Below are 12,338 nucleotides of genomic sequence, written 5' to 3'. Positions count from 1 at the left end.
ACTGGATGGTCCTTGTGGTCTCTTCCAACTCTACGATTCTATGATTCTTATAACTCAATTGAATGGGCATGCGCGCCCGTTGCGCCCCCGCACTGCCGCGCCACCACACACGAGCCCCATTGTTTCCAATGGGGCTCGAGCATAGGCGGAATTCGCCTTACGCGGAGGGATCCGGAACGGATCCCCCGCGTAAGGCGAGGACGCACTGTACATCAGAAACATCGAAATGGAATGGTAAAATATTTAGTATAGCATGTGTTGCTGTTATCTCCAACAGATGGTGCTGTCCCCCCAAAAAACCCATATTTTTACCTGTCACAGGTGTGACATCTATATAATAGTAGGTATGTAAAAGCATAGTAGGTATATAAAACATGTGTGTATTGGAATGGAACGTTGTGTCAAAATTCCAAAGCAATCGGTGAAGAACTTTCGGAGATTTAAGACTTTGAACAAATGAACATTTACATGTTTATTTATATAGAGAGATTAGACGGTTCCCTGCCCTCAGACTTATAATCTAAAAAGACACGACACAAAAGGAGAAGGGAAAGGTGGTGGGGAAGAGGATCAGGTCCAGCGGTTCTTCTCTCCCTCTGAGGCCTGGACCAAGGCAGATGGACTGCAGGGAGGGCTTTGCTTCTTAAGGATGGCACTGGGCCTGTCTTTTCACTCCCTCCCAGGCCAGATAGAGACATCTATGCGAAGACTGAATCCTAAACAATCTTCAGAGACAATAATCCACAGACTCTGAGCTACTGACAGGCAATATGTCACCATCCACAACCTTCCACTGTACATTTGGAGTTGCATCCATGTGCTAGAAGTGACTGATCTGCTTCACAGATTGAGAAACACAGAAATGGACACATGCTATCATATGACCAGTCCAACTTTACTGCCATTCAGATTAGTATAGTTATAACACTGGGGAAGGTCTATGAGCAGCTTTCCAACCCATGGAAAATATACATAATCTTCCCAGTAAGACCCCTCAAAAATAGAGGCTTAAAATGTAACTAATAAAATATACCATCACATAGATCCCTACTACAGTACAGTTTTTTTTGTGTAAATTTATTCAGAATTAATCCTGTACAAAGGGGGAAAAATACAGAAATCCTTAAAAATGAGACACACACTTGATGACAAGTATAACAGCTTAATATAAGGGTTCCCTGAATTGATCTACAACTCATTTATACATGCCAATGGAAAAAGCAAATAGGACATAAAAGGCTATAAAGATGTTCTAAAATGTTCTCAAGACACTGGTAAAAGAATGAAGACTGTTGCAGAAGGCACACAACTCAACCTGTCCATCCCAGATTGTAACAATGAGGTCCCAAAAATATTTTCCCAAGGTTCAAGGCACTGCAGCTTTCTATTCTGGTGTCTTTTTAAGAAGTAGTTTCAAAAATTACTAGGAAAATAGAAAGCAATGAAAACTTTCTCAGCGAAGTCTCTGGGCGTCAGTCAACTTCCTGATCAAGAAGAGTTTGTCCCGGCTCTCCTACAGCATTTACAAAGAATAAGAATAGAGTGAGCATATTCAGTTCTTCAACACAGTGTGCAAGTCCCTCACTCTGGCAAAGGGAAGATGATTAAAGAAAGGTTACTTCAAGATCAAGAAAAATAAATACACATGCCTACATTTTCAGATTGATAGAGCTAGAAGAGACCACAAGGGCCATCCAATCCAATCCCTTCAGTCATGCAGGAAGACACTATCAAAGCACTCACAACAGATGCCCATCCAGCCTCTGTGTAAAAACCTCCAGAGGAGGAGACTCCACTACTCTCCAAGGCAGCATTGTCTTCCACTGTCGAACACTCTTAGTGCCAGGAGGTTCTTCCTAATGTTTAAGTGGAATCCCTTTTCTTTTAGTTTGAATCCACTCCTCTGTGTACTAGTCTCTGGGGTATCAGAAAACAGGTTTGCTCCATCTTTGATATGACATTCCTTCAAATATTTAAACATGCTTATCATGCCACCTCAACCTTCTCATACTCAGGACCCTAAACTATTCCTCATAGGGCATAGATTCCAGACCTTTCACCATTTTGGTTGCCCTCTTCTGGGCACATTCCAGTTTGTCAATATCCTTCTTGACCTGTGGTGCAGAACTATAACACCAGCTTACTTTTTTAAAATTAGACATTTCCCTGCCCTCAGTCTTACAATCTAAAAATACCAGAACTGGACACAGTATTCCTGGTGAGGTCTGATCAAAGCACTATAGAGTGGCACGATTACTTGATCTAAACATTACATTCCTATTGATGCAGCCTTGAGTCATATTGGCTTGTTAAGCTCAATTAACAGGTGAGACCAATATTGTTGTTTTATGTGGGTATAGTGGATGAAACAGCATAAATTGAGCTTGGGGTGGTTGGGTTAAACCTCCCCAGCTCCAGAGAGTCTTTTGGGAGAAATTGTGTGGAACCAGCCCTCCCTTCAGCCACCATCTGGAAAGGAAGAGAGAGGCAGGCGAGCTCCAACTGCCTTCCTCAAGGAAGACCAGCCCTCCCTTCAGCCACCATCTGGAAGGGAAGAAAGAGGCAGGCGAGCTCCAACTGCCTTCCTCAAGGAAGACCAGCCCTCCTCTGGGCCTCTGAGGGAGAGAGTAGGCTGGCCCAGTACCATCAGGGGCTAGCCTGAAGAAAGAGGCTCCTCCCTCCCTAACTGCCCGCCCGCCCGCTTTCCACCTGGGCAGGAGCGGCCCAGAGAGACTCTTCCTCGCCGCCAGAGCGGCATTTCTCCAGGGGGAGGAGCCAGTGAGAGCGGCCTCCTTAAAGCCGGCTCACCGGCTCCCCCGAAGAGGACGCCACGCCGCCCGCCCGTTTTCCACCTGGGCAGGAGCGGCCCAGAGGACTCTGTTTTGCCGCTGGAGCGGTGTTGCTCAAGGGGGAGGGGCCGGTGGAAGCGGCCTCTTTAAGCTGGCTCGCCGGCTCCCCTGCAGAGCTCTCCGCTCACGCCCCTATACCATCAGGGAGGAGTGCCAAGGACAGTTGCCTGGGGCCGCCGTTGTGGACTTTCTGGAGGGAGGGAGATTGAGGGAGGGGTGTAGCTAGTATTGTCAGGAGTTTGTTGGACATGGTTTGTAATTGGCTTGGTGAGGGAGAGGGAGGTGCGGCTGTGTTAAGAGGGGCTCCCATTGGAGTAGTGTGGGGCATGGGGAGATATAGCGGTAGGAGAGTGGAGTTGTATCATAAGGGAAGGCGGGATCGATGTGTAATATCTATCCCACCTTCCATCCACTCTCCTAGCCAAAGAGGTCTGAGGGTCAGTCCAACTGTACCACAAACCCTGTCTCTGCTCCTGTGCAATGCCAGGTTGGTTAAGAACAAGTCCCACATAATATATGATCTTGTGGAGGATAAAAACTGCGACCTGGCTTGCATTACTGAGACCTGGCTTGGGCCTGAGAGTGAAGCGGTGTGGGCACAGGCCCTCCCTGCCGGGTACTCAGTGAAGGACCAGATCAGGGCAAGTGGGCAGGGGGGGGGGAGTTGCCTTGATCTATAAGAACACCCTTTCCTTGACCAGGAACCATGTCTGCCAGATAGACCATATCAAGTGTTTATACCTGACCCTAAAGGCCAGGGACAGTTTAGGGATTCTGTTGGTCTACAGACCACCCCGTGCGCTAACAGACTCCCTGGCCGAGCTGACACAGCTGGTCTCGGAGCTGGTGTTGGAGTCCCCTAGGCTTCTTGTCCTGGGGGACCTCAACATCCCCTTCGAGGCCGGTATCGTTCCAACTGGTGCAGCTCGGGAGTTCATGGCTACCATGACTGCCATAGGCCTGTCCCAATTGGTCACAGGGCCCACGCATTCCGCTGGTAATACACTCGATGTTGTCTTCTGTACAGACATGGATTCTCAGTGGGCAGAGGTAACCAACATCTCTGCCCTGTCATGGATGGATCATTTCCTGGTTGAGGCTAGTATCAAGGCTACTGTCCAGATCCCCCCCGGGGGTGGCGGACCTATTAGAATGGTCCACTCTCGAAGGTTGATGGAAACCAATAGGTTCCAGGAAGCCTTAGAGGGCTATCTGGTTGGAGCTGACGGCGATTCTGTTGATGCCCTAACACCTGGGATATTGATCTCTCCAGGGCTATACACAGTATTGCTCCCAAGTGTCCTTTCCGGCCTGCTTCCAATAAAAAGCCCTGGTATACGGAAGATCTCAGGGCAAGGAAGCGGGCTGTGCAACGACTAGAGCGAAAATGGCAGAGACATCGGCACTTATCCGACAAGACACTCCTAGAGTCTCTTCTGAAGGCCTACGGAGTGGCAATTGGTGCAGCTAAGAATTCGTTCTATGCTGCACGAATTGCGTCCGCGGAGTCGCGTCCGGCAGAGCTGTTCAGGGTTGTGAGAGAGCTCACTCAACTGGCTCCCCCCCTCCCCCTGAACCCACTACTGGAACCATCTAAAGCCTGCTGTGACGAGTTTAACAACTTCTTTGCAGATAAACTCTCTCGGCTAAGAGCCGATTTTGACGCTGTTATCGGTTCAGAATCGAGAGTAGAGGCGTCCAGAGCTTCCATGGACTCAGTTGTAGTGGATCAGTTTGAGTCTGTTAGTACCGAGGATGTGGACAGGATCCTCAGTAACATTAGGAAGACGACCTGCTCTCTCGATCCCTGTCCTTCATGGCTGGCAGTTCAAGGGGGAACGGCAACAACAGAAATGTTGCGTCGTATTGTCAATTCATCCTTCAGGGAGGGCCTTTTCCCATCTAATCTCAAAACGGCCATCGTAAAACCTTTACTAAAGAAGCCCTCCCTTGACCCCCTAATTCGAAACAATATCAGCCTGTATCACTGCTGCCATTTTTAGGGAAGGTGATCGAGAGAGCGGTTGCCTCCCAGCTACAGAGGGTCTTGGAAGATACGGATTATCTGGACCCATTTCAAACCGGCTTCCGGGTGGGCTATGGGGTTGAGACTGCCATGGTCGCCTTAGTCGATGATCTCCGTCTGGGCATGGACGGGTTAGCGTGCCCCTGTTAGTGCTCTTGGACATCTCTGCAGCCTTCGATACCATCGACCATGGTATCCTTCTGGATCGCCTGGGAGAGTTGGGTATTGGGGGCACTGCTTTGCAGTGGTTCCAGTCCTACCTCTCGGGTAGATTCCAGATGGTGGAGCTGGGGGACTGTCGCTCCGATAAGAGGGCCCTTACATCTGGGGTCCCTCAGGGAGCGATTCTGTCCCCTATGCTATTTAACATTTTCATGAAGCCAGTGGGAGAGATCATCCGGTGACACGGGGCGCGGTGTTATCAGTACACGGATGACACCCAAATAGTTTTCTCTGTGTCTCCAACTGATGCAGTGACTAGGGATGGCATCTCTCCGCTCAATGCCTGTCTGGAGTCGGTAATGGGCTGGATGAGGGAAAATAGACTCAGCCTGAATCCAGAGAAAACGGAAGTACTTGTGATAGGTTCTCCTGGTCCTGGGAAGGAGGTTTGTCCACCTGTCCTGAACGGGGTCACGCTCCCCGTGAAGGACTCAGTTCGCAGTTTGGGGGGGTGCTTCTTGACTCCTCACTTCACCTGACTCCTCAGGTGGATGCGACAGTTAGAAGCACCTGTTATCAGCTTCGGCTGATACGCCAACTGCGTCCCTACCTGGACCGGGGGGACCTTGAAACAGTGGTACACGCACTGGTAACCTCTCGACTCAATTTCTGTAATGCGCTCTACAGGAAGCTGCAGTTGGTTCAAAATATGGCCGCCAGGCTGGTCACTGGTAGCTCCAGGGCCAGCCACATAACACCTATATTGGAAGATCTGCACTGGCTGCCAATTCGCTTCCGGGCACAATACAAGGTGTTGGTTGTTACCTATAAAGCCTTAAATGGCTTGGGCCCAGAGTACTTGGAGGACCGCCTCTCCCCATACAATCCGCCCCGCACTCTCAGGTCAGGTGGAAAAAAACTTCTGAGTGTTCTCAATACAAGATACGCAATGACTGCGCAAAGGGCTTTTTCTGCTGTGGCCCCGCAGTTTTGGAACGCTCTCCCTGAGGAGCTCCGCTTAGCCCCCTCCCTGGAGTCATTTAAGAAAAACCTTAAGACTCATTTATTTCATCAAGCCTTCCCTCACATGTCCTGACTGGTTTGCTCCTGTATACTATGTATTGTATTTTTTAGACTGTTTTATTATCTCGACTGTTCTTAATGACGGATTTTAATGATGTATAGTAGTGTATGTTTTTATATGAGGGATTTTTGCTGTTAATTTTGATTTTTAATCTGTGATCTGTATTGTATTATATCTGTAATCTGTAATGTATCGTATTTTCATTTTGTTTTGTAAACCGCCGTGATCATAGGAACGGCGGTATATAAATAAAATTTCAATCAATCAATCAATAGGGTCCCCTCTATTCTTTTATCCAAGTCATTGATAAAGATGTTGAATAGCACTGGGCCCAGGACAGAACCCTGTGGCACCCCACTGGAATAAAGAAATTATGTCAATGGATTAGAACTTACCATCACTAATTGTTCCCTGAGCTGATCAACAACTCGCTTATGTGCACCAGCTAAGGCAATGAGATAGAACATAATAAGGCTGTAAAACAAATTGGAGAGTGAGAGATACATCAGGATACTTTAATGTGGTTGGATACTTTAGGTGTGTAAAGCACTATCCAGAAAACTGAGATGCATCATAATATGGGCACAACAAATTAAACAAAAAAGCAAAGATCCTGAACGCAGGAACATCTTTTGCAGACTGACCAAGAATTCACTCAGTATTTTGTCTCCAAACAGTAGCCTATGTTCTTGGCCCAGGCTGTGCTGGGGTTTTTCGTCCTGATCATTTCCTTCTGGTAGCCCCAATAGAATAGAACCATTGAATCAATCAGATTTACATATATGTTGTTTCACTATTCAACAACTAATTAAATGGATCTACTTTAGAGAAACTATCCATAGAATTTAGGCCTCTGAATATGTGATCTAAATATCACACTGTTCCTTATATCATAATAATGCATGGGCATTTATTATGCCAGATTTTTTCCTAATTAATTAGAGCCTTGTATCCCATTCCTGCAAGCTAAAAGCTAAGTGTGTTTGCAGTTTATGTAGCAGCCTTTTGCAGGATGGAGTTGACAGTTTTTGACCATGGTACAATAACTGCCTGTATGAAACATTTGTCCTGTCTTCTACAATTGGTCAATATGACCAAAATTCAAAGGATGCTAAGGTCAGCCCTGGCAACACTCACCAGATAACCATAAAGAAAGGTACTGCGAAGGCTTCTGATGCTAGGCCATCCAGAACTGTCTTCAATACATCTGGGAGTTGATTGATTGTATGATAAAGAATATCCCACGAATGCACAAAATTTACAAAAGCTCCACATGCTTTTGAAGAGGGAATGCTTTTTAATGCGGGGGGGGGGGGGGGGCGGAGAGAACACAAAGTGGAAGTTATCATATTATATACCATCATCTTCTGCAACTATCCACCCATACACTAAGCTAAGTGCTCTTAGATATCAGCTCCCATAATCCTCTTGCTAGAATGGCTACTGGCCCCATGCTTACTAGAAATGAACAAGAGCTGTGATCTAACATCTGGAAAGTCATGGCCCCTCCATCCCATATTTGATTCATTGTCATAACTTATGATAATGGATGTTTCAGATTTTTCAAATATTTTGAAAAACATTTCAGATATTTCAAACTTTTTTTAAAACAAAAAGTCCATTTTGTTTCAAGCATGCTTTCACAGTAATGGCAAGTTAACTTAGAGCCTTATATCCCATTCCTTGAATTACCATTTCAAAATGGCAGGGAAAAAATGAAAAATGACTTACCGTGTCATGCTAAGTCCCAAAGGAATGAAAGCTAAGATAAGGCCAATCAAAAGCACCACCAAGAAGAAAAAGTTGGAGCTAGATGCCCTGAAAGGACGTGTTGAAGGCTTACATGTATGCATCAGACTCACCTAAAGAGAACAGAGTATCTCAGTTCAGGTGCTGTAAGGTTAATGTTTGGGCTCCCAGGCCAGGAAGGGGCGCGGGGGCCGCTTGGTATCACAGCGATCACTGCGGTGCCAAGTGGCCTCCTCCTCCTCCCCGGCTTGGGAGGAAGCCTCGGCCGCTGGGAAGGAGCACGGGGGGCCGCCTGTCATCGCGGCCATCGCCACGGTGCCAAGCGGCCTCCTCCTCCTCCCGGCTTGCCTTCACTCGCCGGGAAAGGGCTCTGCGGAGCCCTTTCCCGGCAAGCAAAGGAAGGGCGAGGGCCCTTTTGCTGGCCTCTGATGGCCCCAGGAGGGACCCTCAGGCTCCCTCCCTCTGAAAAGGGGGTGGAAGCTCCCCCCCCGGCACGCAACCTTAAAAAGGTTCGCCATCACTGCCTTATACACACGTGTCTGTTAACAACTACTTTTATCCATGGGCTCATTCCCACTACCAACTAACAGAAGGAAATGTTTATTGATTAGCCCTTAGGCCATTTCAAAATAACACAAAATAACACTAAAACAAGTAAAACACCAGATCGGTATCGATTCTTTCAGAGGGGAGGGGCAAATGGCAGAGGGATGTGTGTCATCCATCCCCAGAGATGTCACACACACACCCAGTGCCGCCGGGAGGAGGAGAAGGAGGATGGGGGATTCTTTCTCTCTTTTTTTAAAAGCAAAACTAATCACAAAATCAGTAGAATGGCTAAGCAGCTACTTGCCTTTGTAAGTAGTGGCTTTGCCAATCTATCAATTTTGTTATTAGTTTTAATTTTAAAAAAAGGACCCAAAGCAGCAGCACTAGGTGTGTGTGTGTGTGTGACATCTTTGGGGTTGGGGGGGAGGTACTGGCTGAAGGGCTGCTCTGTCTTCCCCAATGGGAACGACAAGTGTGCCAACGGGAAAAATCGATTCCAAATGGGCCCCCTTTTCATAGTGGGAACGGGGGCCTTTTGGTATTGATTTGTTTAGTGGGTCAGAGCTGAATCAGGATGCGGGTTATTTCTCCAGTGGGAATGAGCCCCATGTGTTGGCAACTACAACCCTAACCTAAACTTTAACGTAGAGCCAGGCTGGTACTAGGTAATGGAATCTGGAGCTCAGCAACATTTGGAAGTTCACAGGTTCCCCCGTTCTACCTTAAGAATTATGCTCATCAGGAACTAACTATCTATTCCTACTTGAACCCCTTTTCCACCTCACCTAATGCTAGAACTCCACCAGCCTTCCTTTGTTTCATTGCAATTTGGCTCATTATTCCATGAAGCATGCAGTTTCCACCAAAGAAAGAGTTGCATGAACAGCTATATATTTTTAACCTGTTATCCAGACCGGACAAGATGGTCCATAACAAAACCATCTTCATCCTCCAGATGTGTTGAGACTACAATATGACAATCCACAGTCAGAATGGGCTATTATTAAAACCTTTGTTACAGATGACACCTACAATGTAAGGAGAAAAAGATCACTTACCTTTTTAATGTAAAATACAATGAAATACTTTATTGTTGCAATTGCAGGGAGAAGTGGGCAATAGAAAGTCCCAATCCAGCAGATGGTTTGCCCATAAACTATTTCCAAAACATTGTCAGGGATGGCAAACTCCTGCATCCCACACCACCGAAAGGCTTTAACTAAACAATGGGTAACCATTAACCTAACAACAACAACAACAACAACCAACTTACTTTAAAGTGCACCAACAACATTTTCATTGTCAGAAACAAAACCTTAGTAACAAAACAACATCCAAAGTGCATTTATAGCAGTTTTTTCAATGTGATGTAATACAGTAGATCAATGTACAGTGGTACCCCGGGATACGAAATCACCGCGTTACGAAATTTCTGGGATACGAAAAAATCCCATAGGAAAAAACTGTTTCGGGTTACGTTTTTTTTTTCGGCTTACGAAAAAAATTTTGGTGCTTTTCGGCGCTTTTTCACACGAAATCGCGGCTTTTAGCGCTAGCGCCTATGGCTTTTTCGGCTAGCGAAAGATTTCGGGTTACGAATGGAGCCGCGGAACGGATTACATTCGTAACCCGGGGTACCACTGTACAATGTAATGGGCTATAGGACCATAATCTCCAGCTAATGGCAGGAACTCCAGTCCAACAGCATCTGGAGGTCAGTGGATTGGGTAAAACTGATTTATAGCTAGACTAATACAATTTTCAGAGTACCATGAGGCCAGAAGGGAGAAACAGGCTTCTTCAAGCATGAGTGGACATTTGTGAGGAAAAATTTAAAGATATAAAAGTGTTATATAAGTCTGTCCCTAACTTTCCACTCTACCCAATGAATCTGAATAAGTAGACTTAAGTCTACGAAAGCTCATGATGCCAACTTCTTTGTTTCAGTTAGTTTCAAAGGTGCCACAAGATTTCTTTACATACTGATTTGTAGGTTCTCTTCCATGTTTAGTTTATAACTGTCACATTGTACCTCTTCTCTTCCCGTCCTTAGTCCTTTCCTTTCCTACTACAGACTACAACAGAGGAGCTATGCTAGATGTTATTCAGGGCTTATTTAAGTCACATGTTCTAGTCATAGCAGGACAAATTTGCAAGGTTTGGCTTCCCATTTGAAAAGCTGAAATGTTATGTTGTATCTACAGTTTCAGAACAAGCAAGGATCTGAAAACATGCCTGAATACTGGCTTATCTTTACTAACTATATTTTTTACATAGGCTACAATTCCTCAAGATAGGATGTCATGGACAATATATATTTTGTTTAAAATTGAAAGCAAATTATTTTTATGTCTCAATATTAAACTCTAAAGAAAGGGGATGCCTCTCCACTGAATTGTATACTCACTTTCTAGGAAAGTCAATGAAGACTGTAACAGCAAAAATGATGATGAAGTCAAAGATCATAAGCTTATACATTTCCTGGCCAACTCGAGATTCCCAACACTGAAAGAGACAAGAGAATTATGAGAATAAATCTGGAAAGAGGATTTAGCTGATCAAAGAGCTATTATTATTATTATTATTAAGCTTTATTTATATAGAGTTGTAAATTTACACAGTGCTGTACATACAATCTTTTTAATTAGACGGTTCCCTGCCCTCAGGCTTACAATCTAAAAAGACATGACACAAAAGGAGAAGGGAAAGGTGGTGGGGAAGGGGATCACGTCCAGCATTTCTTCTCTCCCTCTGAGGCCTGGACCAAGGCAGATGAACTGGAGGGAGGGCTCTTCTTCTTAATCGAGGCCAGGCCCGATGGAGTTGGGCCGGCCTTTTCACTTCCTCCCAGGCCAGATGATGACAGTTGGCTAATACTGCTTCCCACTTCATTCCCCCAAACCCAGTTTACAACAATTACAGTTAATTATATGCAAGAAGATCTAGCCACTGATATTTTGATGCCTGAGGCAAAGGAGAAAAGCAGTGCCTCCTCTACATTCTATGTACAAATGCTGACAGGACTGATAGTTCAACCTTACTTTGGCACATGCAATGATGGAAGATTCCTTCAATACATTGGAGGCATCAGACTAGTTTAGTCAGGCCAAATGTTATGTAGCAAAACAGAGGAAGCTGTGGAGTTCAGATCAAAAAGCTGGGCTCCCTAGCCACAACAGGGGAGCATCCAGCCCAGAACTTGAGACATCCAGAGTGACATATAACATTGGCATAACACAGCTGTCACAAATCATCTTGTAACAAGTCATCTTTCTTGGTATAACAGTTACACATCAAAACTGACATAACAGCTGGAAATTACATTATTAGTGAAACAAGTCAGACTTCCTAGTTATTTTTAGGTTACTTGTTAAGAGGCATTTTTACTGTATTTTTCCACTTTCATGTCATTCTCTTCTAATGTATGAATAATGAAAAAAGTAATGGGAAACACAACCAATTACTTTTTTAAAAAATGAGCAATGAATAACAGACATAAATTACACTGTAAGTAGGAATGGAATGAATTGCTTTTTAAAAGTAACTTTCCAAGTGTTCCTGTTCAGCTACAAAACATTTGTTTCCAAGACCAATTCTTCCAGAAGTCATAGGCAGGTTACACACTGCCATTAAAGTACGCGCTCTGCGTGTAAAAAATGACGGCGGCCGCTCCAGACGGCCGCCGCCATTTTTATGTAGCGGACGCTGTGCTTCCGCACGTGTTGCAGCGGCTATGACGCCGTGAGTGCACCAGCGGCGCTTCGCAGCATCATAGCCGCGCAGCGAGAAGGAGCTCCATTTTGGAGCTCCTTTTTTGCTGCACGAGAGAGTCGCGCGGTTTGCACGCAGCGGCTCCCTCACACAGCAAAGAGCAGCGCCAGCAGACCGCCGTATTTCGGCGGTCTGTAAAGAGCCACAG

The 12,338-nt window shown here is 45.6% G+C and overlaps 1 protein-coding gene across 4 annotated transcripts in view; it reads right to left on the bottom strand.

Moving 5' to 3' along the window:
* Positions 1-566: 566 nt before the first annotated feature.
* TMC7 (transmembrane channel like 7) overlaps positions 567-12,338 on the bottom strand; it is a 36,685-nt gene continuing 24,913 nt past the window's right edge. For all 4 annotated transcript variants that reach the window (XM_042438130.1, XM_042438131.1, XM_042438133.1 and 1 more), the window contains 6 exons: positions 10,827-10,924; positions 9,478-9,661; positions 7,853-7,983; positions 7,259-7,414; positions 6,517-6,595; positions 567-1,513 (listed from right to left, as the gene is read on the bottom strand). In XM_042438130.1, the coding sequence (XP_042294064.1) occupies positions 1,454-1,513; positions 6,517-6,595; positions 7,259-7,414; positions 7,853-7,983; positions 9,478-9,661; positions 10,827-10,924 (708 nt within the window). In that variant the 3' untranslated portion in view covers positions 567-1,453. The remainder of the gene's footprint in view (positions 1,514-6,516; positions 6,596-7,258; positions 7,415-7,852; positions 7,984-9,477; positions 9,662-10,826; positions 10,925-12,338) is intronic.

This window comes from Sceloporus undulatus, chromosome 8 (genome assembly GCF_019175285.1).
Source record: "Sceloporus undulatus isolate JIND9_A2432 ecotype Alabama chromosome 8, SceUnd_v1.1, whole genome shotgun sequence".
Lineage (NCBI taxonomy): Eukaryota > Metazoa > Chordata > Lepidosauria > Squamata > Phrynosomatidae > Sceloporus > Sceloporus undulatus.
This window is presented reverse-complemented; position numbering and strand designations above follow the sequence as displayed.